This window comes from Chroicocephalus ridibundus, chromosome 3 (genome assembly GCF_963924245.1).
Source record: "Chroicocephalus ridibundus chromosome 3, bChrRid1.1, whole genome shotgun sequence".
NCBI lineage: Eukaryota > Metazoa > Chordata > Aves > Charadriiformes > Laridae > Chroicocephalus > Chroicocephalus ridibundus.
Window position 1 is genome coordinate 37,781,918 of NC_086286.1, and position 27,464 is coordinate 37,809,381.

A 27,464-nucleotide genomic window follows, 5' to 3' on the forward strand; every position below is an offset into this window, starting at 1 on the left:
ACGAAACAACTCAGTTTTAAGAAGTATGTGGTGCAAGACTTTGTTTTACTTACTCAAAGAGCTCTCTGTCCAGCAACGCTGGTAAATCATATTCAACAAGCAATTCATAACTATGCCACAAAATTGCGGCTACGCAATGCAAATGGGAAGGAGACGGCATCAAAAGACCATACTCTCTTGTCGAGCTATTTGGACAAATGTAGCTGACCCGGCCACTTTTTTTCATAGCTGCAACTCTTGCGGAATCGCTGACCCATTTCAGCAATGCTTGAATTCTGGAAGGCAAGATGATGTAGTACATTACAAAGGATCAAAGAAACACTCAAAAATAAATTAGCTTGCTGTCTTTTAGTAATCTGAATTACACATTTATCTCTTCCTTTGAAGCAAAGTTCAAGAGTGACTTCAAATCCTGTTTTCTCAAGACTTAGATCACTAACATGGGAAAAATTAATTAAAAATACTTATTGTCTTGGAAAGGCAAATATAAGTTTTCTTTCTACAGAGAAAAAAAACATAGCAAGTATCCCAGTTTGAGTATTTGAGAGAAAAGTCAGTTGAACACTAGAAGTTTTATCACATTTATAAGAGCAAAAAAAGAGGGATAGCCTAAAAGTGCAGAAATCTAAAGAAGCTTTCCAGCTTTCCCTCCTAACTCCTTGCATCGTTTGCAAAAAACGCTCTCTCATAACAATCAGATTTTTAAAAGTCTTGTTTTGTGCAGTAACATCAAGCCACTATTTAGCAGATTACTTTTGTATACACTTCCACATGAGAATCCAAATACATTACCTATCTTTTGTTCCAGGGTCTTGAGTTGTTCCAAGCTGATAAAGAATGTCTATTGTGGAGTCAGAAGAGAGACCATTTAATCTTCCAAACAGTAAAGGGCTATTCAGATCTTGCCGCATTAAAAAAAAAAAAAAAAAAGGGAGGAGGGGAAATAACAGAAGTACTTACATATGTATTTTTTAAAAGCACTGATGAAATTATTATAGAATTACAATATTAACATTGAATTGAGTTTAGCCATTAACATAAGGATGCAATTCTTACACACAACACTATCTCAAAACTGTGCATTTTGTATGTTCGATGCAATGTTCAGCCTTGCTAGAAAAGGAAAAAATCACTGCAACATTCATCAGATACAGGCCTTAAAGGTTTAACTAGTAGGATTTTCCTCAATATGATCCAAAAAGACATGACTAATTCCAACAGAGCTCTCCAACATCATACCTCACAGAAGCAAACAATTATTTCAAAATGGAAGCTTATTTAACTCCATTTTCCATCAATGGGAATAAGGCCAAGGATTTCCTCAGATTATTTCCTATTCATCTTCTCCTTGCTGTGCTCATCTCCTGCCCCAGAGGAAACTACTCTCCTGTCTCACAGCATTCCAGCAAAAGACTTTCTGAATGTGAAAAGCATTCACAGCAAAAAGACCAGCAGGCTACACTGAAACGTTAACTCACGGCAAAATAAGTCACGGAAATAATTTTGAAAAGAGTGTTTTCTGTTAGTATCAGCAATTTCAAAACAGGGAATATTGATTCCAGCTTTCTTTTACTTAAAAGCCACTAAACACCAAAGCAAAGTGCTATGGAATCACAAATACAAAAATCCAGTGCATTACCAGAAGAGGTACTGGAAAATTTTGCTGTGGGACACAGACTAGTTGTTCAAGTGTCTTGATTATGTACCTCCACCTGTAAGTATTTTTAATGCTTAGTGCTATTCAGACTTTATACTGTCCTACAGACTATTACTGCCCAAATTTTTATGCACTTGTTTTCTTTAACACTGCTCATGGATGCTCTGTATTTTGAAACATCTAGACACAGTATATATAGTAAGACATGCTTACAATATACTGCAGGTTCTACTCTCGTGTCTTCAAAACATTCACCTAATTATGTATTCTACACAAAAATCAAAACAACCCTGGTTGCGCTGCTTTACTGCTGTAGAACTACCCACATACAAAGACTGTGATACTTAGAAGCATAACAAAGCACAACAGCAACTTCTGGCAACCCAAATTCAGAATAAGAAAGTAACATGCAAATATACTGTATGTCTACATTTATTCAAGCAGTGTTTTTAAGCAACAACTGAAAAGAAAAAAACTTTGCACTCACCTGCAGGATCGCTCCCTGATGCTGAGCAGTTTCTTAGAAGAATGTCAATCAATTTTAGGCCTATTCTGGTGGACTGAAGCCCAATTTTTACAAGGACAGCCTCAATGTTTGGAGAGTGCATACCACAGTAAGGTGACATAAGTAATGCAGCGCATGTCTGCAACAGATTAGCAGTGGGTGCTGCAGCACTAGCCATCATTCCTTCTAAATCACTTATGTGAGTGAGGCAGTGGTGCAATAATCTTAGCCATCCAATACTGAAAAGGAAAACATGAAAATGAGCTAAGATAGCATTTTCTTATTATTTTATTTTTCATCTATAACTACTTGTATTAGATTCTAGGACAAGTACTCCAGAAAACTGCTGTGACATGATCAGACATCATATGAGAAAAGCAAATTAAAATGACTGAATTTAAAACCACAAAGTTTTATACATTAGCAATGCTGTTGTAATCACTGGCTTAACGTAAGAAAGGCAAGGTCTGCGGGTAGGAAGAGTTAAGATCCTGCAAGCTTTATTACTAAAGTTTCTCAAGATTTCTCGATTCGCATACATACTTCTTCCAACAGGGTCAGCCTATTGGGGGGAATGTGGAGGGGAAGGTGTTTATACAGGGGGAAAGTGCAGGGGAGGTTGTGTTGTTTTGTGAGTTAGGTTTTGTTTGTTTGTTACATTAAAAGGAGCTGGCCAAAACATAAATGTGAAACATGAAACAGCACACTGCCTCACTTGGGGACCACTGATTTATTCGTATTTGAGGTCAAGATTCTGCAAGAGTGGTTGGCATTAAAATTATACACCTGCATAGCTTTCCTGACTTTATAACCTTTTACAGTCATACACATCTACAATAAATTACAGTGAACCTTAGCGAACCTGATTTAAAAAGCACACAGCAAAAGTGCAGAAATTAAAACCGTTATCCACAGCATTTACCCCATGCCTCTCTTATTCTTTAGCAATATTGTTCAGTATTCCTTTTAATATTAAATCTGGAAAAGTAAACCTATTGTAATTGACTCAATTTGAAAACACATTGACTAGACTTTATTTATAAAAAGTATACTACAATGTTGTTTAAACAATCAGACAATCAAGTTGCAGGTGAAATAAACGGCATCATTTCACTGACAAACTCTAAACTAACAGGTTAACTTATTTTCACAGCTAACCTTATCTCCCACAGTTCAAAAAAAAGGCAAACTTGCATACAGACCTTAAGTGAAGTTTCTACTTTTATTTTAGGAATTATTTACTCCTAAATATTTATCATTTTAGAAATGATTAAGTTTTCTGTTAGGTCTAAACCAAAATTATATCCAAGTTTATTGAATATATCTATCATACTACTACCACCACCACGCAATAAAACATTTCACGACACGAAGAAGGTACACTCGCCTTCTTTCTTTAGATGCTGATTAGTTTTGTGTGACTTTAAGATAACCTTTTCTGAAGCACAAATAACAATAATATAAATTTGGCTGTGAAAATTTGCTTCACTGCTATTGAAGATCAAAGACCAATTTCAGTTATACAACTTTTATCAAATATATACTGGATAATATTCATGTTCTATAAATGTACTTACTCTCAAAATTTTTCCCAGCAAAAGAAGGAAGGTTTTTTAAACTTTCCCATGCTCTTTTTTCAAATTTATAAACATTAAGGTTCAAAAATGAAATATTTCAAAAGTAACAAATTTTTACAATTTGGCAAGTTAAATTTCAGAACCAGGAAATCTCAAAAATTCACTCATTAAATCCTTAAGGGTTTTATTTTACAAATGAGTATGAAACTCAAGATGCCACCTAACCAAATAAAAGCTTCTGGAAAGAAATCTTGCTGATACGCCAAAATCACAACAACATTCAGTTCCTATTTTGCAAATGTTTGCAAACAGCAATATTAGATATGACGTCCACAAAACATCCCATTGTCCTATTTCTATTCCTGCTCCGATACTTATGTAACTCTGTTGACTTCCGTAGGGATAAGAAATATGTCGTTACTTCAGTTTTTATGACACCTGCCTACCCATTAAAAACTCAGACTGCAACTCTAAATGCTTTACTATCCTTTGTATTCTTTCACCATTGCAGAGATGAAACACACCCTTTTACGTATGCAGATTAAGCATACTACCAAGAAAGTGAGATATTTGAAACAGATTCTGCAAATGTCAAAATTCAACTGCAGAAACAGGTTCTCATGAATAGAGTTTGCTCCTGAAAGATCTGTCTCTGAGCAGAAAACATCACTAAAAAAGACAAAAGCATGAAGTGGCACAAACATGCCTCTGTCCACTGATATTAGAGGCTTACCTTGTTTTAGAGACCTGATCCTCAGAGGGCAGGAACGGATTATTGACGGTTGCAGACGAGGTGTTTCCGAAGGCCGTGAGGCCTAACAGCTTGATCTGAGAGAGGCCGAGTGTGCTGGCATCCCGAGGGCGATGGAGACGGAGGCAGACAGCTGAGGCAACTTCAGCTTTTACCAGCTGGATTTTTATATACGTGAGACCACTTGTGATAACAGGAGTTGACAAAGGTAACATATTGACACCATCTGCGCTTATTTCAACAGATACTGATGAAGGGCAAGCTACAGAGTAAGATAAGAAGGTTTAATACTATTTAGAAATCTGTACTGGTTTGAATTTTAAGTGTTAAACACGTATCCCTGTTAAAGAAACAGAACAACGTGACTGAAATAATCTTAGGCAAACGCTACTGCAGAACTGCAGCTGGAATATTTGACCTGTGCAATGGAATATGTTAAAATGCATAAGCATTTTGATACATGGCGTATACAGTTTATTTCAAAGACTTAAGATGATGAGAAGTCCTGTCAGTGTACAATGCGACACGTTTCCCTAAGCAGGGCTATCACAATAAGAGCTGAAAATCTCATGCTTTATTCCAACCACCATACAAAACCATTTTGCCTGAAGACCCCTCACAAACATCACATTATCACTATGGCAAGTTTTGGCAAGTTTGGCAAGATTTTTGGAATATTCAAATTTAATGCCACAAAACACGTACTAAGATAGAAGAAATCAAGCGGAGGCAGGGCCTTTCTCAAGGAAAGCAGAATTAGCAAACTTTTCAACTTATTTTACAGGCATTCTTCAAACAATCTGTCCACTTTAGTTCCTTTGATTATACTCTTTGTATCATTTCTAAATCCTACCCTTCAAATTTTCAAACCGGCACCAATGTCGGTGAATCTACTTACTTGCCAGAGAGGCCAGGTGAGGCTGGATGTGGATCTCCTTGAGCAGCACGGCCGCGGGGAGGTGAATCGTGAGGTCGCACCAAGCTTCCTCGGGTAAAAATATATACGACCACGCGGCAGACCGAGCTCGCCTGTGGGGAGGAGTAGCCTGTAACAGCACTTCAGCGGGCTGGGCAGTGGGACTGCTTGAGGTGATGGAACCTTCAAAACAAGCACCGTTAACACTGATTATTAATGTTTATTAATAAAACCCAGATTAATTTACAACGTGAACTGCGGCAAACACTTTTTGTTCCCACCCTATCTCACATGTTTTGGTTTATTGATAACATCCCATGTATAATAATGACAACTGCTGAGATATTTTTCTTTTACTTGTAGACTGTTTTACAACAGGCAGTTTACACATCCATATGCACACGCTTGAAAATTTGCTAGGGGACACTTGCTACCAAAATCCTAAACTTTCTATAAAGAGTTCATTACGAAAAGGTGCAGGTTGAACAGTATGCTTAGAAATTGAACTCAGTTAATTCACAGTTAACATAACGAAGGCTTTGAAGTTTTAAATATTATAAAGATAACATAAGCGACTCCATAACCAAAATCTGCAAACCTTTTTCTTTAAAAAGGTTTGTTTCACATGAAAACCTATTTCTAACAAAGACGTCAGAAGCAAAGAACCTGACCACAGCCCCTTATTTTTCTAATCTTAGCATGAGTTAAGAATGAAGCAAGAAGATCTAGGCTATGTCTTCTTTAGCACGTAGTATGGCACAAGACCAGATTTGTGCTGCTTAAACTACAGGTACTTGGGGTGTTTTACTTTAAAGTGGCTCTAGGACTGAATGCCTAGTAGCAGCTGGAGGTTAATTCCCAGACACACTTTGATAGACTTTCATTCCAAATGAAGCCAGGTCGTCTCTCAGAGAACACTACATGATGAGAATCAGAGCGTAGTAAGTGAGAACAACCTTTCCTTCTTTCCCCTATCCACAAACTAGCGTCCTCCCCCAACATCTTCTTGAAACACCAGCAACCCCACTGTTTAGACAATTTAACGGCATCGCAACATTTGACACTATCGCATTATTTTTTGTTAAGAACTCGATAAAGATTCAAATGTATATTAATGTAAGAGAAAGAAGTATTACTTACCCAAAGGCGCAAAATTGTGAATTCCTTCTGCATTATCAGGCTCAGAAGCTAGCACTCTAGCTTTCAAACTGCTGTCTGTTGCTTTGGTGGGACCAGAATCAAGAAATTTCATAATAGTCGAAACCATACTTCTTGCTGTGTTAACAATGGCTCTTGTACTCGTTACCATGTTGTTACAAATAAGCTGAACACCACCTGTGTACAACGCAGGCAGAGGGGAAAATAACCAATGCTGTTCAGAAGCATGCATTAGATTCCAAGCAAGCAAAGGCCTATTTAGTGAATTTGGTCCGCCAGACATATCTATATTCCTTTTTAAGTACCAAAAAAATCTACAATAAACCTTTTACTTGATGCAGGGAAAGAAAAAACATTCTTACCCATGTCATGGAAAGCCTTCAGTGCCTCGCTTGTATCCAACACCCGTAAAATGAACCAGAGCAGTGGCTCAGATAACTGACAAGTGGCGAGAGAACCCTAGAAGAAAAAGTTAAGAAATACACAGTTTCATGCAAAATTAGCATGACAGATATATGCATTAGTCTCCCTTTTTAGTAGGCAAAAATCCCAGAGGGGAAATGCCACCATGGTTGACCTCTATACCACAAAATAGCAATATCATGCTCTGTATGGTTCACTCCTACACAGGAGAAGTCTTTGTAGTAGGAAAAGATCAAACTATGGGGGGGAAGCAGCTGAAAGGAAATACGAATATTGAGCATTTAAAGTATCCACTAATATGAACACAATAAATGTGTTTCCCACCTGAACACAATAAAACATTCAATCCATCTTCAAGCCTTTAGCCAGGAATGTTTACGGGAATGTCAAAATGTCCCTACAGAAACTCTCTCTCCCCCTCTACCATGGGCAACGGAGGGAGGCTTCCTAACTTCAGCATGAAAGTGAAGTGAGGTTGGAAAAATGTTAACACTTCTTTTACATAGCACTAGTTCAGTTTTCTGAGATTATTATAGGTTACAGCATCAACTAGCCTGTAATTCCCCTGAAGCACAGCAGCCCTAAGGGAACTTACCTGTCTTCCCATGTACCCACAGGCCATGTAGGTAAGAATTGGCTGAAGCATCACTTGCACTGTTGTTGCTTTTTTACTAAGTGTTGTCAGGATAGTGAACAACCCATCTCCAACTGATATTGCATCCAAGCCACCATGAAAGTTTTCGTGCTTAGTGAGATGTAAGCCACTTGCACCTTAGTGAAAACAGAAACAGTTCAAAGACGAGAAGCTGAGACCTAACAAACCATTACAGCACATAAGAGAACTCAAGGATACTAAAATGTCTTTCTGGTTAAACATTCACATGGATTTTACAAACTACAAAGGGGCAAGTTTTCAGGATCACATAAACTACTGTTAGTGTTCCCAGATACATGCTGCCTTCTTTACAGTATACATAGGAAGACTAGACCCAGGAAGTCAGGGAATTTAAATCCAATTTTAGATGAGACCATACAAATGACTGTAATTAGTGAAGGAAACAGAACAACTAGAACAACTAGAAGGATTGGAATCACCCCTAGCCAGAAGCAACTAACAAGTATTTAAGATTTTTTTCAGATAACAGAAGTGCAGATGTGCCGCCAAAAAACCCAAAACCGTTTAACATATATATTTCTATCAGAAATACTTCTCTTGAAATCATCTTTCTCAGTGTTACAGCTCAGGATTTATTCATGAGGTTTTACTGAATATCAATATTCAGCATTATTGATTACACATTGCTGAAATTGTGGATGGAAAGCAAAAGAATAGTCTTTCCAAGGAAGACATCACCTCCGTAAATACAACTGTCTTACAAAGCATAGGACATCAATCTGGAAGAGCTTTTTAAAGTGCTTTTAAATTTGGGCGGGGGGAATGGATGGAATAATCACATTCCATTTAGAGAAACTGCAGTTATACTAACTAAACTATATACATAACTATATATAAATGTATAGTTTATATGTAACTATATAAAAATTATACTAACTAAAAAAAATAACATGTTAAGTGATGTTTGAACATGCCATAGAGAAACAATCCAGCAAGAGAACTGACAGCTGTAGAACTTAAATCACCTTCAAGCTATCAAGATTGAAAATATTGATGAGCACTGGATACACGGAGACAGAGAAAGAAGAGTCTTAAGACTCAGTCTCTGCACGGTTTAGAAAAGTTAAATGGAACAAATGATGGAACTGAAGACAACTATGGTGGATTTGCTGTGAAGCCTTTGAGGCAAGGAGAAGGAGGGGAATACTGTAACATGTATGATTTTCATAGTCTGTCAATGACAAAGCAAAAAAAAAACCTAATGAAATGAATAGACAAAATGCTCATAAAAGAAAACTCCAACAGACGTTTTAACTTCATGTGACAAATGAATTACGCAAGGCCATGCTGATTACTGACCAGCTGGCTCGCCAGGTGCAGTAAATTAACATTATTAGCATAAATTTTGACACCGTAGCCACTAATTATTAGTACACATCTGCAGACATCTTCTTGTATATCTTTCCTGGGTAGCCAGCATGCTGCACTAGCTATTATGTGTTTACTACTATATGCTGATAACTGATTTTTGGATCCTATATAACCTTGGCTGTAGTCTTGGAGAAATGTTTTGTTCATAGAAATTGTCTGGAGAGAGCTTAATACGGTTCTTCATGAAGGAACTAAAACCACAAATAGTTGTGTTATATCTTCCCAAAATACACATACAAATTAGTTTTAATAACCTATATTAAAAGACCTTAGGAAAAACAATCCACTGAAGGGATCAGCTTGCCCAATATCCTGAATTCAATGAAAAACATTTTGAAGCAACACTACCTTTCCAAACTGCCTTCTTAAAAATGCAAAACAATCGCTGGACAGAAATCAGTTGTTTAGAAAGACATCAAAGTTGAGAAGAATTTTTGAATTTCACCCCAGAGAAACACATATTGAGCACAAACCATCGTTCCCAGAATAAACTACTTTCAGTGTTCATAGTGTACTTGCAATACAACAAACTAGCCAGAGCAAAGCAGGATATGTTCTGGAATTAATTTCAGGAAGGTTCCGACAGCACAATCCAGGCTTGTCAAATCCTGCCTGCTGTTTAATTTGACTACTGAAGGTTACTACTTTTTTCTTAATTGCTTTTATGCCAAAATGAACCACTGTTCTAACATTCATGTGCTCTCATACAAGTAGTAGATTTTTTTTTGATAATGGCATTGGTTAACAGTTTCACATCTCCTTAAAGGAGACTAGCACAGAAAAGGCCAGAGGTACTTTGAAACATGAGAATCACTATAAACAGAACGACATTTTTCAACTACTACACCTGAAATGTAGTGCAAGCTCTTTGCCTGTCCTCCTGCAAAATGTTTTTCCAGTTTTGCGCATGCAGTAACATTCACAGTATTTCAGTCAGTGGTTTAATTTGTGCAAATAAACTCTATCCTATCATCACAGCTCACAAGCAAGTCACAAAGACACTCTCTGAGAAAATGCACCTCAGGTTCATGTCTGACAAACAGTAACTTCGCTGTTCAAATTATTATCAGCTTCCTCACTTGTTTGTAGCAGGAATATCCCACCCACAACTATATGACTGGACCTCCCAGAACATGATGTTAATGACATTTCTGGTAAAACAGAGGAATGGAAAAGTTTATGTATTCTGTGCAAGGGCCACAATTGTAATTTTTCTTTTTCAGAAATGATTAAAAAAGAAGGAAAATAACACAATACAGAGAGAATAATTGAGGTAATGTGTCTATAGTACAAACTGAAGACTAATCCTAATCCATGCATACAGGCGTGTGACGGGCACAGATTGAAATAGAGGAAATTCCATTTAAACATAAGAAAAAGGCTTTTCCACTTTAAGAATGACTGAACATTGTAACAGGTTGCCCAGAGGGGTTGTGGGGTTTCCACCCTTGGGGAATTAAAAACCCAACTGGACAAGGTACTCAGTAACCTGCTCCCTGAGGCAGGCTCTGAGCTGACCCTGCTTTGTGCAGGGAGGTTGGACTGGACAATCTCCAGAGGCCCCTTTTAACATCGACCATTCTGACATTCAACAAATTCAAATGCCAAACGCATTCCTGTTCAGTTTTAACTACTGTCTAGGTTTTTTCCACATACCTGTTTCCCCTTTCACTTCTTATCAGTCTCTTATTTCCTGCCATTACTGTGGCCCAGACTTTCACGTATACACCCAATTTATGAGTCTGCAGAAGTTTTAAATGTTTTACCACCCCAAAATATGTTTCGTTTTATTTACAAAATACCTACCAATAATCATTGCCATAGCACTGCTGTTACACTGGCCAAGTGCAGACAAAATCTGGCTCATAATTTGTTGGTTGGCTAACACCAAGTCTGCCACATATGCAGTTGATCCTTGAGTATTGGGGTTGCTTCCATTGCCATCTTTGCCTCCTGAAACCTTTTCTTCATCAGACACACTGTCTGTAGTACTGCTTGCTACTGGAACACGGGCGCTATATTCTCGGTTACTGGAAAGCGGCAGTTGAACTAAAATGTTGACCAGCTTTAGCAAATCAAACATAAGTTGATCCCTTGTCATTTCTCCACAAACTGCTTTGGCATCACCTGGACGGATAATATTGGCAAAAAGCCCTCCAAAACACGCTCGAGCACCCACAGAGCTGTCTGAGCCGCTGCGAGACATCACTTTGTCCGAACATGTAATGTAATGATGCACAAGGAAGGTTATAGACTCAATTACTGCAGAAATAGTGCTAACTGATACAACTTCAAAATTCTGTTCCAGGGTAAATTCCAAGAGTTTCACTTGTGCATCCAAGGGTCCCTGGCCTGTCTGGAAAGCACCCCTGAAAGGAGAAAAAAGAAAAGAAAAAAATAAGATATTTAATTGTTCAATATTAACAAATTAAAGACATTTTGGTTTTGGATTTTTTTTTGTGGGGATTAATCTTTAAGAATCCAAAAGCACGCCAGACTTTCAAGAAGCAAAAATCCAGCCATTTTCAAAAATGCATGTTGAAGTAAAATCTGATCTTTCACGTGAGTCAAGCATTCATCACTTTTTAATATACTGGTCATTACACAGCCTGTAGAACCTGCTCATGCAATCACTTTCCTGGTACCACTAAGGATTAAAGCGTCCTTTGAAAAAGTCTAAGATGCATCATTTTTTTAATCATTCAGTTAATTTTGTAGGTATAGGCTTAGAATACAGTCCTGTTCAGTTGTGGGTGAAAAGTTTCATATGGTTGCAGGGAAACTTCATGGGAAGAGGCCATCTAATACTTTAATATCATTAGGATTATTTGTTTTCTAACAGGAAATCATGATGGGTTTTTTCTTCCCACAGTTTTCTGTTTGTTGGTTTGGGATTTTTTTTTTTTTCCTTTTTTTGCCCTGAGGCAGAAAGAATAACGGTCAGGTTTTAGCTATCTAAATAGTAACTATACATAAGACTATGAGAAGGTACTGAAACTATCACCGCTTGGTGCTTATAGGTTGATTGTTTGAAGGATCCCTTTTAGGGATAACTATATTTTCCCAATTACTTTTACATGTATACTGCTGAACTGCAAAACAAACCTTTTGAATCAGGATATTTAAAATAAAACTGGTGCTAATTCTTGAAGTGTGTTAGTGATTTTTGATATATTTCTCTCTGACATTGATTAATCTTACTATATAAGTAAGATTATAACTTTTAGATTTATATACAGAACAAAACAGTTTATAGAAACAGCCCTGAAGAAAATATTTGGCATTTAATTAGTTCTACTAGTAAAACACTGCTTTTCTTCACAATCAATCTTATGCTTTGATCAGACATGGTATACTTCAATAATTACCTGAGGCTTTAGAAAAAACCACCTAAACCCTTTTCCAGTGCTTTGCCATCCTTCGGTTTGTCTCAAAAAAAATAAACCTAACAAATTTCAAAAACTATCCTTTCAGTGGTCTCGTCAGCTTATTTCAAATATTTCAAATGCAGACACACATTCCAAGATTCACTGTGAATTAATGATTTGATTGTATTATGATGTTTCTTGTATAAGTGATTGATCATCAATGTAACCGGGTAACCGCCACCCATTCAATTTAAATTACTAAGGTAAAATCTCTTAGAAAAGGACAAAACTGTTTTCTGTATGATTAAAGAATAGATAACGCCAAAGTGCCACCTACTGGGAAGCTAGAAACTGAGGAAACTCATCCCTAATTATATGAAGCCTTTGTCTGGGAATGAGCAGAACTTCAGTAACAGAAATAAATGATAATTCTAATTTACTTCAGACCAAACAGTTGGCACATTCCTGGTATATTGCTTCATACATAATGGTCTTGTGCTCATCGACCTAGCCTTGAAGAAGCAGAGCTTATATTTCCTCCTACCATGTTATAAACGCCATCCACGTTATTCTCACAATCTACAAATAATTTCTAGAGTCTTTCATTAATTCGGGCCTCAGAATACTTCTTCTCTTTCAAATAGGTAAGCTCATCGACAGTGCCCTCATTTCAGGGATTACTTTAACAAGGCCTTTAGCTCTAGATAAAATCAGTCCAACCAACTGTTTAGTGCTTCTATTCACTGTCCCTCACACATGGGCGGCTATGTGTGGATTCCAGCTGCACTCTTCCATGTGCCAGAAGCAGCCCGGTTCCTGCTGGCATTGGCGCAGCAACACCCAAGATCTCCGTCCTTATATAACTTGACAGTATGACAATGCAGGACATACACATCTTAGCTGTGATTCAGACTCACAGATTTTAAAGGCAAAGAGGGTGTGAAAGGAAAAAAAATAGTTAATATTTACCTTTCTGTTGAAAGTATGTGTATTAACTTCAATAAAAATTCACTGAACATCTGAGGGCAAGTTGAAGAAAGGTGCACTTGTAACCGAGTAAGAAATTCTTGCATAGCTTGTGTCGCTGTTGGTCCAACCTACAGGGAAAGGCATTTTCAGAAGTATTATATAAAACTGAGATGTCTTCAAGAACATTGAGTGTTATCTAACAAGAACATTTTCCAAGAAAAGAAAACTATTATGTAGCTTAATTTACTTTCTGAAAAATTTTACAGGGTTTTCACAGAACTACTCCCTATCAATTTATATGTGTTTTTCTATTACTAACTACGAGTAAAAGGCAAACCCTTCAGTTCTTTGCCTAAGACTCGTTTTGCAGCTTGAGACTTTATCTTTTCAGCAATGCAAGCTACACTTCACACAGAATACATTTCTGTGCTAATCTAAATGTTTTTTTCACAAACTACACATTTACACATAAGTGCTTTAAATTAATGGCACTGCGCAATGTTTAAGATCTACAAAAGACTATGTACTTCCTGGAATTTTTTTCCTGGAAAATACTGGAAATATCAGGTGTTTTCTGTCTCCTAAACTAAGTGTTTCTGAGATTTCTGTGAAATCTCATACAATTAAGTTAACTTGGCTTTTTTTTTAATCACTATTCACAGATGTTTCAAGGACTGCAAAAAGCAAAAAAAAAACATTAGCTGAAATTATGAGAAACAGTAGACACCACATGAATTCAGAAAACGGAGAAAATAAAAGCATAATTTCAAATTCTGGAATTTTTAGATATTTAAACTTAATCTTCATTGGCATTTTTATCCCAACACAACAAGATTTCAGGAAACTAACTGAACTCATTACTTTTTTCATGCATGCAACTAAGGAATCCTAATGTGGAATACATTCACTGACATATCACATCGCATTCTCCCCCTGTGGCAAGTCTTCAGACAGTTATAAAATCGTATGATCACTACTCGGATTGCTTCACCAACAGGAACTTCCCCATGGTTGCTCATCAGAACCAACTAAGACTATAACCAAAAAAATAAGAAACAAGCCAAGCATATAATACATGAATAAGACATAATATGAATAACTAATATTCATGCCAAGTGTATTGAAATTCTATTTACCTGTGGACTATGTTGATTTGTTCCATGAGGATTAGTGCCGGAAAGGAATTTCACTAACACATGAATGAGGTTTGGATCTGACACCAACAATTGGGCAGTACTTTCCTGAGCTCCAATGGCACTGCTCAGACCAGCTTAAAAGTAAAGACGTAAAAATTAAATTTGTAATCTTAAGCATGAAGTGTAAATCAAACATTTATACTGCATGTCCCTTATATGTATTTCATGATGTGCAAATATTCTCAGCAAAATCAGCTACCAAAAGCTGCTTACTCAGGACAACAATTTTGAGTGTAGAGTTTTTCATTAAGTACTGATATAAACCCCCAAAACTGTTCCGCCAGTGCTCCAAGCTTGCTAAGGCAGTATTCCTGACAGTAGAGCTTCATGTTGGAGAAGCAATACATACAGACATTTTTATTTGTTTCTCTTTGCTAGTCCAACACTTTAATAAGGCTTAAGTGCATTTGTTAGTTTCTCAGAGACCACATGTTCTATTATCCTGTAAACAATCAACATATTTTTGGCCTTGGCACATTCAGAGACTTCTCATCATTCAGTAAAACTATATGAAGCTTAACAGATTAAGGACTTTGAGGAGCAGAATTAGAATTAAAATTCACCCTTCAATGATCAAACAAATGAGCTTTATTAAATATGAAGTCTTATTCAGTAGTGGTAAAACCAATCAATTCAAAACACAACTTGAGAAAAGCATAGCTACCTACTGAATAAAAAATAAGTATTCTTGTAACATTACACGCACATAAATGAAGTTGCGGTCTCTTTCTGACCATCTCATCATGTACAAAAGATTAAATCAAGAGGAAATGATGCTCTAGTATGAGAGCTCATCTGGCATCTCTTCATATCCCAAGACAAGATTCTTACCTAGGGAGGCTGTTAAAAGAACCAAATCCTGAACTACTTACTAGTCATTCTGTTTATCAGTCTTCATCTTTCACAGCAATTTCCTTAAGCTAAGGAAAGTTAAACTAAAGATCCAACCAGGAGGCAAGCGCCTCCATCAAAAAAGAATTTAAAAAAAAAAACAAACAGAATTAAACCCTGACTGCTTCCATCTAAGTTGAAAAAGCTTTCAGAGCAATTAAATAAAAATAGCATTGGAAAGACACTTGCTATAAGAAGAAATCCTTACAGGATGATGGAAGGAGAAGATAATCCACAGTCAGTTTTCCCCTTATCAAATGCCATTTTATTCTCAAACTGTAAACAGATTTCTTGCTTTAGATGAATGCGGAAAACTAATGCTGAATGTATGCCTTGTACAGCTGTACAAACCGCTTTGCATTGATTTATCAACAGTAGTAGTGGAACAAGGCTGTACGGCTATGACTGATGGCATGGCAATAGCTGGAGTTGAATAAAAGCAAGAAAGCATCCCACAGCGTTCCAGTTCCATTGTACTGTAGACAATAGACTGCTCTAGTTTACATTTGATAGTGCAAAAGTTGAAAAGGCTAGGTTCTGTCTGGATGGGGGACAAGTCTGTAAAAAGTAAATGCACAACTCCACAGGCTCTCTGAAAGAAAAACTGAACATTTCAGAACAAGAGAGAAGCCTTCCATCGCAGGATGCGCCTTGGAAACCCCAGTCCGGCTGAACTGATCAAGTTTATTTTCCCCTGCTGAATCTGCACCCCTGAACATTTACTTAAATAAAACATACAATACGCTGACTTTCCCTCTAAGAAAAATAGGTATGTTGGTTGTTGGTGGGGTTTTTTTTTTGATTGGTTGGTTTTGGGTGGTGTTTCTGAGTATATCACGATACAAGTTAAAAATGAAAATGACACTCAGGTCACTAAGAATACTAATGTGCTAAGCTCATAGCTCTTGCATGTATACTTAGATCTGTCATATTACTTCATTTTGTTTGTCCCCCCTTTTTTTTTTTTTTGAAAAAAGTCCTGCTCAAACTATTTTGAAGTTTAAGACAAATCACTATCACTAAAATTACATTCAACTGCAGCTGATGTTACTAATCAAAATGAGAAGTTAATCTGAATTTGGTTATTCTGGTTTTCATAGTTTTCTGTAACTTTTCATTGCTTCAATGTAAATGCATCATTCAGACTTTGTGTATGACCAGTTTTGAACTAGATGTCACTTGAGTTTGTCCAAAAGTACTGAGTAACCAAATTAATTTGAAAATAAATGTACAAAGTGCCCCAAATGTTTACACTTCTATTTGAAAAAGGGACATACTTTTGTGCTTTCCTTCATTCCTGACATAGGAATAGACATAAGAAGGTATTTCATTTTCTTCAGAGACCTTGAATCACCTGTGAAGTCTATAATGATCAGTGTGACAAGGAACACTGCTATTCAATGTTGTTCGTTTTTAAAAAAGAAATGAAAACAAAATCTCCATTGAAACTACAGCTTCTAGAATATGTATGCTTGCATTTTTCTGAACAGGGCACATCTGGGGTGTACCTTCAAGTTATCTAATTTGTTCACTCAGTGTTTCTTTGAAGGTAACATTATTTTAAAAACTCCAGTTTTTAAACTTTTAAAAGTTTTTCCTGCTGTGTTCACTTTCACTTGTTAGGTATGTACTGTAACTACTTAATTAAATCTGGCTATTCGTGAAGACTTTAAATCTTAATATCAGTAGATGTTACATTAGAACTTCCCTGGAATTGATAGTCCCAGACCATTCTCCTCTTGCCGAGCAGCAGCCAACTCCACGCGCTAACCTTCAACTCATTTCCTTCCAGGATCAGAAGGCTCCATAGTTTTTTTTTTTACTGTTTCATGATACAGTTGATGCCATAACTAAATAAATACATCTTCATTACTTCCTACGTTATTTTATTTTTATATTTTATATTTAACAGATGAAAATACCTCTACAATACAATACCTCACTTTGTCTACCTTATGTTTGTAGTCTGACATGTTTTGTTTGACATTTTAACTCAGATTTCACGATCTACATTATCTACTCAAAACACCACTTCTCAAACGGTATTTCTGGTGACAACAATAACGTAAGCAAAAGCGCATGTAGGGAGAGCACAAATAGTTCCTGCTAAAGGAAGCGATGAGTAAATGCGTTATGAGAATAATTCGACAGATGACAGCTGTTTACTCTAAGGCAACTGTAGCTCCGAGAAATTTGTCTTAGCCCGGTGTCACTGCAGATTTGCTTCTACCCACCTTCCTTTACATGGCATTAAATGGTTCTAGGTGTCACCCATCAAATACCGATTTCAAACACCATCCTTGCAAAATTTGTCATGGATCTCCTAACTAATTAAGGTCATTGTTCTGAAAAGAAATGGCCAGGGGTATTGGTTTATCCCTGAAAAATATCTTGTACCCCTCAGATAAGAGTTTCTGAAGCACAGAAGTTACACAGTCTGAGCTTTCATTCTGAAGACATTTATCAGCACATAATGGCATAATTAAATAAGACTTTTCTGACCGCGAACTGACCTGCCCTAGACAGTGGTTGCTCATAAAATCCCAACATAGGACATTTCCGAAAAAGAATCTGTCCTATACTCAGGTGCGGAAAAAACCCAAACAACTAAAAAGCTTTGGTTACTACTGGAGAGACCTGGGGTTTTGGAAAAATAACTAGGGAACAGCTTTGAAAATAACATCAGGACAAGATCTCTAGAACCACCTCACTTCTCATGACAAGATCTTCTAACTCCTTGATCTCTTAAAGAAATGGTGACCAAAACTGTAATTTTCAGAGTACAATAGTTCAGAAGTATGTTCAAAGATACTACCCATAAAATACAAATAAGATGAGACCCTTAGCTAGAATGGATGGAAAAATATGAAAAAGCACCACCTCTTCCCCCCACTTTATTCCCCCCTTTTGTTTCCTCACCTGTCTTCTTTTTAAATGAAAGACTGGAAAAAACAGAATGGCTGAATGTGAACATATGTATCAAATGGCAATAATGAATTTCAACTAAATAAAGCAAACTTAAGAAGGAGGTTCTCTGAGAAGGCTTTGAGATCCAGTGGTTTAGAAAAATAGTGATAGTGGGATTTTCTCAGTGCTAAAATGCCCCCTTGCAAAAAGAGTTTAGTGAATCATCCATGAGTGGATACACCTCTAAGTTGTTTTTCAGTTTCTGAAACAGCAAATATGATTATCTAATGAGGGTTATGTCAAGAAGAGGTACCTTCTTGCTTATTTAAAAGGTTTATTATATATGAAGAGGTTTATTATACCTGAAATTATCTGAATAAAGTATTTTTGGTGGTGGTGGTGTTTTTTTCATCAGTGAAGATATTCTGCAAATGGACACATTTGGGGGCTTGCTGTATTTTGGGTATTAAAAGGGGAAAGAACCTCATTTTATAACCACACACATCTAGCAAGACTGATCTAAATTATTCCCAATTAACTGTAATTGACATCGTAGTGGTTTAAAATAAAACCACCAAAGAACCTAACCATAACCTGTGAATACAGTGAAGATGTGTGAACAATTTGTACTTCATAACTTAAAACGTTACAGAATTAAAGAGGATACAAGAGCAACTTGAATCCAAAGAAAGCTGTCATGTCACTTACATTTCACCAGTCTCAGGAACAACTTGTCTTATACTGGCTGTATTTCTTTAAAAAAATCAAAAACTTATCTCTTCGGGAAAGCATGATCTTGAAAACTATAAGTTGATGAGAACTCCTATAAGACACTATCTGTAATGGCTTAAGAGACTATTAATAGTCCCAGTTCTGAACTAAAGCACATGGAAACCAAAATTATTGATTGGAGAAGTGCTACAACGGATCCCACCTTCAATTGTCAAGAACTGAACCGAGATTATTTCACTTCTTAAATGTGACAACTCAGTGCCATTGAGAGAGAATATTATCTTGAATCATCATCTGCTGAGGAATCCTGGCACAGAAGTTATCTGATGGGTGCTCAAACTTATTTAGCTCCTGGTTCTGTTAGTGAGTATGGGAAAAGGGGCAGTTAAGGGATATACATCTGTGTTAATCCACACACATGTATAAAAGGAGACCTTCAACCCTTTTCTTTACCCTCCAGCAAGTTTGCTTCTATAACCCTTTCCAACTCAACCCCAACCTTGGGCTCACAATCCTATATACACAAAAATCCATAACCACATTCATATGCTGAAGTGCGCCTGCAATGAGTCACAGTGGTTGCTTCTGAGCAGCTTTTCATTCACATGGTCACTTACTGATCTCAGGCAGTTGCTTAAGAAACTCCTGCAAACACCCAGCTGCCTGTCCATCGGCGTCAGAGCACAAACACTGAGCCTCACACCACTTGGAAGAGATTCATATATGGTACACACAGTGGTAGATTCTCAGTGGTACATGCAGCATAATTTTTGGAAATTGCTAGTCTATGGTTACAAATTGGAGAGTTGAAAATACACATGGGCATTAACTGCGGGCACTGTCATCATACAAATCAAGCCATGTTCTATTCTCAAATACCAAGTATAAGATGGAGGTCTCAGTTTGAGAATATCAATTAGGTCTCTTCCATTAATTTATTCACAGCTCTACTGCTTCACCTAATAGCACAAATTTAATCAGATTTTCGTGATACTGATCTCTAAGAAACACCACAGAAGAGGGACAGAAACTGAAAACCTGAAAAAAAAAAGCGCATCCCGAGGACGATGGTTTGAAACGGCACATATGAAAAAAAGGATTCATAAGCATCTTTTGAGGAAACCCGTGGAGAACAGCTGTGTCATCACAGGATGGCAAATTCCTTCATAGAAGTGTGATCTTCAGGCAGCTCTGGGTTTCTTTCTTCTGTAATTACTATCTTTAGTCATGTGCTCGGAGTGAAAATAGAATTTAAAAGAGCTCTGACTTGGTCTAGCACGTAGGTTTTAAGAGATTCCAGTCTCCAAGTTCTTACTATTTGATACCTTCTTTAGACTTGAGGACAAAGCCACAAAAGCATTTCTTGTGACAGCTGCCCTATGATAGGAGCCATTTAGAAGCTTAATTTCTTCATTTGAAAATTACGTCCTTTAATTTCTACCAGTGTTGTGGCAAAATCTCATTCAAAAAGGGAGATTATTTCTAGTGTGCTACAAAGCAATATACAGAATGTGAAATAATCTGGTGTGCATAGGGAAATGAAATTAAACAAAAAGAAAGGGCTGGATTTCTTTTTTAATACATTCAGCTTCTATGGGCTTATTTTCAGATAGCTTAACATAAGCAATGACTAGTGCCTGCATTTACAAAAATATTCCTAGTGCATCAGAAAAACACGAACCTCTCTTACAGCACCTTAGTCCTTCCTCCCTGCTACCTCCTCCCATAGCACAAAGCTAATTCCCAAGGATCATCACTTAGTCCTAAAATTCATTTTTAGAAGACATTGCCAACCTATTTATAATGACATTTTCTTTTACCACTACGGTTTCCGTTTCCATTTCCATGGTACAAGCAATTCAAGGAGCTCACTCTTGAAAAGCCTGAAGTTATGGAGAACCAACAAAAGTGCTTAAATGACAAAGGGAAATTTCTGGTAGTCTTCTGGATGGGAATCAACACTCATCTGTACATCTCATTAGAACAGGCAATATATACAAAAAAACCCCAAACCAAACCAAACCAAAAACCACCAAAACACCCACAACTTACCATTAAGCTGCATATTTGTCATGAGAGTTAGGCTATGAAGCACAAGGCACCATGTCCGGAGTAAGGTATTAGGATACCATGCCAGAACTGACAGGAAGCTAGTTACTGAAGCTGTCAAGAAAAACATGTTTTTCCAAGCATTAGTTTTCAGGGTATCACTATAAATGTCTTATTGTTAATGTAAGTTGCTACATTTATTATTAATATTATTATTAATATTGTTTGTTGTATTTACTCTGTTTTGACAACTATTGTTTCAGGAACTTCACTTCAACACTTCACAGGAACTGCCCCACAGAACTTTCTACAGTGCCCAGACCCTGGCATCTCAGCGAAAACAATGCAAGGGAACTCCTGGTTTCAGAACGCTCTCATGGAAGTCAGCATTAACACATTCATTACAGCAGGCATTAATGTTCTGGACTGTCTCCCACACCAACTCCTTTGATAAAGGGATCACAGGATAGTATACAAGGAGAAGAAATTCGTCAGAGAAGTACATACAGGTGCACGGTTCACCTCAGACTAAGAAGTGTCTTTTTAAAAAGTCCTCTTGGGATTAATGATGAATTAAGAACCACAAATTGTACAATTTAATTTCTGAGGAGATTATGCAAATTCAAGGAATGAGCTTTCAATTACATACTAGCTACACATTTTTCATGCTAAGAAGATAATGAGCCCAAGAGCTCTTTAATAAGAATACATAAACTATCCCAACATAGATCTTATGAAGAATATTTATTTTAATACTTTTTGCTTACTAGCAAAAATTGAGTACTTAAAAAAAATCTTACACCTCCTGAAAATTAATTTCACACATTTGATGTATTTTACCTTGGTTCAAGGAAATTACAGGTATTCGGTTAGCGTTATAAAGGAAAATATCAGCGCCACTATCCTTACTTCCAGAGGAGCTGGAATTTAGGCTTAATGTGAGCCATAACTGTAAAAGGGATTCAAGCTGAAAAAAAAAAGGAAAAAAACCAACACATTATCAGACCAAACTGAAATCCAGAGCATAAAAGGTTATCTGTTTTCATTTTAAAAGCCTTTATCTACATTCTCAGGTGCTACTGTTTCACGGATCTCACACACACACACACACACACACACACACACTCTCTCTCTCTCTCTCTCCCCCGTTTACTGGATTTGAAGATTCTAATAAAGATAATATTCAGAGCAAATTCAGCATAACTAGTAAATGCTTCTGCTGTGTTTTTGCAATTGATTTCTTCTAAATACAGTTAAGTTTCTCTTAAGAAGTTTCTTCAAACTTATGTTAAAAAACCCCCAGTTTTACACACTGCTCAGAAATGCCTGGATCCTAACCCTACATCCGTAATACTGATTTGCACGTAAGTTTTTGGAGTGTCTCAAATATAGTCAACTGATGTTTACCAGTCAACCGAAATTATTCAAAAGGCCAATTAAACTACTGGGAAACCTTCTCTACTCTCAGAGAGACACAGATTCTCACTCTGAAAAACTTCCTTAAAGAAAATAACTATTTAGATATTTTGGGGAAGCATGAAACTGTATTTTGGATGAGATATTTAAAGAACCAGTGAGGGACAGAGTCAGCCTCCCAATCAAAATACAAATAGGTAGGCAAGCATCTAACCGCTCATCTACAGCATGCATGACATTCCTTTGAATGTACCAAGAAAAGCATTGCTAAGCCAACGACTTTTTAAAAAGTTTATTTCTAGTTTTAACATTTAGGATGACTGGATAATTCCGGTTGGAAGCATACTCTGGAGGTCGTCCAGTACAATCTTCTACTCAAAGAAAGTCCAACTAAGATGTCAGACTGGGATTTATCCAGATGGGTTTTGAAAACCTCCACAGGTGGAGACTGCACGCTTAACAACACTCTTCACTAATAAGCTCGCAATTATTTTTCAATGAACCTAATAACTTGTTTTTAAATTTGAACACATATAACCACTTTTTCACTGCAACAAGAAATGTCCTGTTTGATAAAAGCTTTCAGCAGCTTGTCTATTACATTATTGGTACCATTGTCCATGACAACTTCATAAGCAATAAAGCACATAACGGGCTACTTGCATCCTAAATAGCATGAAATACAGGAAAACAACTTTCAAACTTAGAGAGAAATACTACCAAAACATTTCAAAGTTCATAATTCTATACCTGAACATGGTGGACTTGTAGCATGGAAAAGAGTTTGTTGAAGCATGTGCTCAGCATAGGTATAGATGACAACTGTACAATCAACGGGGCATTTTGGTTAGCAGCATGTAATCCTCTTAGCAATGAATCATCTGTTCCACTAGGAGACTGGGTTACTGAAAAACAAAACAAAAAGTACCATGCCCCCATGAATTATTTTGTAAAAGTCGCTAAAAGTCATTTCATATTTATTTCCTTGTATTTTATACATAAGGGAAAGACACTTATTTTATAATTTACAAGAACATCTTCAATACAGTGTTCAGCTAAGTTGGCCTTTTGACTACCATACTGTGAAAGGCATACTTGAATTTCAGACATCTCCATCTTCACAAAAATCTATTTGGAAAGTGAGCCCAGAAATACATTTTAACAGTTCTTGCCAAACATATTATAGGTGTGTCCTGGTAGCACTATGGTGAGACAAACAACTGGAACGTCTCTTCACACGTTAACTATGATTCTGTTATCTATGATTCTATGATTATGGTAAAACTAGTGTAGTCAATAATAAGTTTCCAGAAAATAAAGTCTGAGGATGTCACTTAACCTACTCCATCATCAGATATTCAACTAATGACTGCATGCATATTAAGGTACCCAGAGAGCTACGAAGAAAGACACCTTAACAAGATGGGCAGCACAACTCACTGAAAATATGTTCAAAAATAAATTGTCATCATAAATGTTTTTATATCATAAAGATTACTGAACAGGTGAGTTCAAAATTGTATTCAAATATTTTCATTTCATCACTGAATAGGTGAAACTGTCAAGTTCAAAGTAGCTTCCACATAGCTGAAATTTCACACTGAATGCAAGAATGAAGCTTCACAAAAATAGGAAACTGAACATTCAATTTCACCTAGATCAGAAAATGAAAACAATTCCTTCATTGTACTATTATGCACTGTAAAATGAATCCTGCATGCTTGACGAATTTCACAAAATTTCTTAAATATACATGTACTCATAATTAAAAAAATCTGAATAAAGAAATATCTATAAAGCATAGCCTAACAAGAAAATTTATTTCTAAACTGCTAAGTGACTACAGAAAAAACTAGTACAAATTTCAAAGCATCACATGAAGAGAATGATATGACAACATGTAGTTACATGTAGGAGATGTGTTTGTTAATGCTTGTAGAATGGAATCAGCCTCCAGGGTGGACATCATTTTCAGCATCAGCTCAGCCTGCTGTTCCAGTCCAACTTCTAGACGTGCATCTAAAGCTACGCAAGGCAACAAACAGGGTAAAACTGCATTATATCAAAAGGCATATATAATTAGTTACTCCAACTTCCTGTGCAAGCAATATAGATATACAGTCCACATTAAACTGAAAAAGATCTCAGTATCAATAACAGGAAGATTCATTTTTATATATGATGGAAACAGAATGTAGAAACTTATATTCTGAACTGAACAAGATTCTTATAGATGTGAAGTACATAGTTAATAAGATACTAAATTTCTGTGAAACACACACATACTTATTTTCACAGTCACTTTAATATCACACATGACTAAACCTGCATAATTTTAAGCCTGGTTTCCCTAAGGTATCAGGTCTCAAACAAGAACAAAAAAAGCTGTTTTTCCCCAGTGTGGGAGGAGAAAGCTCAATCACCCCAGTTCAGTAGTACTCCTCCAAACTAAGTAATCTACCCTCCTCATTCCTTAGGGTAGAGCCAACTATCCAAAATATCAGCCAACTAGAGAAGAGCTTCCAAAATTTCCTGAAAAAACAGGAATGACTTCAAAATGCCTGTAAGTGTGTGTTCAAAAATGTTAGAAAATAAGATTTTCTGCAATGTTAAGCTGTTTTAAATGTAAACCTCACATAAAATTTTCATTTACTACAGAAAAACTGTGGCATATAGAAAATTTAATTCTTTCCACTTAATGCATGCAGAGATTGTTAACAGAATTTGATACGTGGAAGTGTCAAATAGAGTATGACAGAAAACAGACCCTGAACAGAACTTTAGTTCATTGCTTACCTTGAGAGACTGATACGCTCACAGTTTGTGATCCATTTTTCTCTGTAGTTACTGGTGGTTTTGCAACTGGAATTCCAATGCCTCCAATGTAAGGATTGTAATTGTAGGTGCCATAATCGGCACCCCAGTAATCGTACCAGGTGCTGCTTATAGGCTTAAAAAAAAAAAAAAACAAAACAAGAAAAAAAATAAACAGCAACTCTTTGGACTGTCCAAGTACGAAAATAAAATTTGTAATGACTAACAACAAACATTGCAGTTACAAAAAAACAAACCCAGAAGATTGGATCCAATAGCTTTAGAATATTTTGTTTCAATTTTTATTGCAGCATAAGCTACTGAGTCCCTAGTGATTGTCAAAATCCAGCAACACAGTTAGCTGTCTCAAAGATCAAGAAGCCAGTTTGAAAATGTTATGATCAGTTTTTATTCACACATTTGTACTATATTGGAAATTTGGAAGCAGAGTATCGCACAGATGTTTTGAGAAGTTATTTATCAAGACAGAATACTATATTATTAACTGTACTACTAAAGTACCTTGAAGCCTCAGTGAGGCTCAGGGATTATTTGTACCAAGTTCTGCAAAAGAAAGAGTTGAAAAATCTCTACTAAAGTGTCATAAATTAAGACACTTAGAAAGCATATGGATCGCAAGAAAAAAAAAAAAAAAAGTAATGTAGGGCTGCATGAAGGCGATTTGTGTATGCCTGTCTTTTTAATGGCAAGATCCAATATCAACTGTCATTTTACAGACAGAAGCAAATCTTAAGAAGGATTAAGATTGAAGAAGCATTTTTATGGCTGTTTTTTAAAGGACATCCTATCAGGCAATAAGATCATGAAGATACCTTTGGATGAAGTGGGCTAAGGAGTACTGCCAAATGAAATGATAGCAGAATAAAGGAGGGAAACATCAGTTACACAAAAATTAAGCAATAAGTGGAATACTTTGGTAGGGTGAGATTTGAAGAAAAAAATTTTACATGATAGGTAATCAGTGGAAGGACATATAAGGCAATATAGAAAAAAAAGAGAAAATTTAGTGTTGTCTGAGCAAGTGGTAAGAAAGATAATTTAGGTTAATTCCAATGAGGCTAAAGGTTTAAGTCAATAGTGACAAGAGCAGGAAAACTCCAAATGAATGTCATCCTTATGGACAGAGAAAAGAGACTCAACTTTTTATTACAAACAACTGTGTTTCTTTACAACCAATATGGTTTAGATTTTTAATACAACTTGACAATATACTATTGCATCTAAATGTAATTTTACTACTTCCGATATGTTTAGCTTCCATTTTAAGTATGAAAGGATTTACTAATTTTCTTGTTCCACACCGAAATAAGTTTTGAAGTTAGTTGCTTCCCTTCATAGGCTGACGCTGGTCTGAGCACTAGCTACAGCTGACTTTTTTCCTTTTTTTTTTTTTTTTAAACACCATACTAGCAGTATTAATTTGTAAGATCAATCACAGAAGCAAATGGCACTCTATTCTTAATCAAAAAAGACAAGACTAGATCTTATTTTTCTTTTATATTATGCTTTTGTTGTCTTTAATATGTGTTCTAAGCATCTTCTTTATAAAGATATCTTTACGCAAAACCAAAATATTTTGTGGTCAACTGAGATATGAATACATCTGAGACATGAACGCAATCTTTACATTCTTTCCTGTCATTCTACATTAAACCTTTATAAAAAGCAAAGATCTAAGACATCAAATACCACTAACAAAGAAGTGTAAGAAAGAAAGGATTTTACTATTTCACATGTAAAGGTTATCCTGAAAACTCAGGTGTGTCATACCTTGAAGACTTTGGCTGCAAGGGGATCTTTTTCCAAGTCAATATCCAAAGGATCTATATCAACTTCCATCAGGTCTTGCAGTAATTCAAGGTCAATGTCCTTATCTTTTTCCAAAGATGACAGAGGTGGAGCACCTTTGAATGATTAAAAGAGTATTAATACTACCAAGTACAAACTATAAAAGATGGATATATCATACACTTAATGGGCAATTTTGAGGCTGTTAATACTACAGCTCCCGGTGGAAAAAGTTAATGAATGCAATCAAATTGCCTTTTTTCAGCAATCAGAAAAATA

At 36.3% G+C, this 27,464-nt stretch overlaps 1 protein-coding gene across 5 annotated transcripts in view; it reads right to left on the reverse strand.

Annotated features, from left to right (window-relative positions):
- Window positions 1–27,464, reverse strand: part of BIRC6 (baculoviral IAP repeat containing 6) — a 188,023-nt gene that overhangs the window by 83,863 nt on the left and 76,696 nt on the right. For 4 of the 5 annotated variants that reach the window (XM_063328808.1, XM_063328811.1, XM_063328812.1 and 1 more), the window contains 17 exons: window positions 27,168–27,301; window positions 25,359–25,512; window positions 24,471–24,587; window positions 23,313–23,467; window positions 21,987–22,113; window positions 21,150–21,260; window positions 14,508–14,641; window positions 13,372–13,499; window positions 10,841–11,403; window positions 7,583–7,758; window positions 6,927–7,023; window positions 6,547–6,741; window positions 5,389–5,589; window positions 4,473–4,752; window positions 2,145–2,401; window positions 793–901; window positions 54–275 (listed from right to left, as the gene is read on the reverse strand). In XM_063328808.1, coding sequence (XP_063184878.1) covers window positions 54–275; window positions 793–901; window positions 2,145–2,401; window positions 4,473–4,752; window positions 5,389–5,589; window positions 6,547–6,741; window positions 6,927–7,023; window positions 7,583–7,758; window positions 10,841–11,403; window positions 13,372–13,499; window positions 14,508–14,641; window positions 21,150–21,260; window positions 21,987–22,113; window positions 23,313–23,467; window positions 24,471–24,587; window positions 25,359–25,512; window positions 27,168–27,301 — 3,160 coding nt within the window. The remainder of the gene's footprint in view (window positions 1–53; window positions 276–792; window positions 902–2,144; window positions 2,402–4,472; window positions 4,753–5,388; window positions 5,590–6,546; window positions 6,742–6,926; window positions 7,024–7,582; window positions 7,759–10,840; window positions 11,404–13,371; window positions 13,500–14,507; window positions 14,642–21,149; window positions 21,261–21,986; window positions 22,114–23,312; window positions 23,468–24,470; window positions 24,588–25,358; window positions 25,513–27,167; window positions 27,302–27,464) is intronic. The other variant, XM_063328809.1, reaches the window with a different exon arrangement.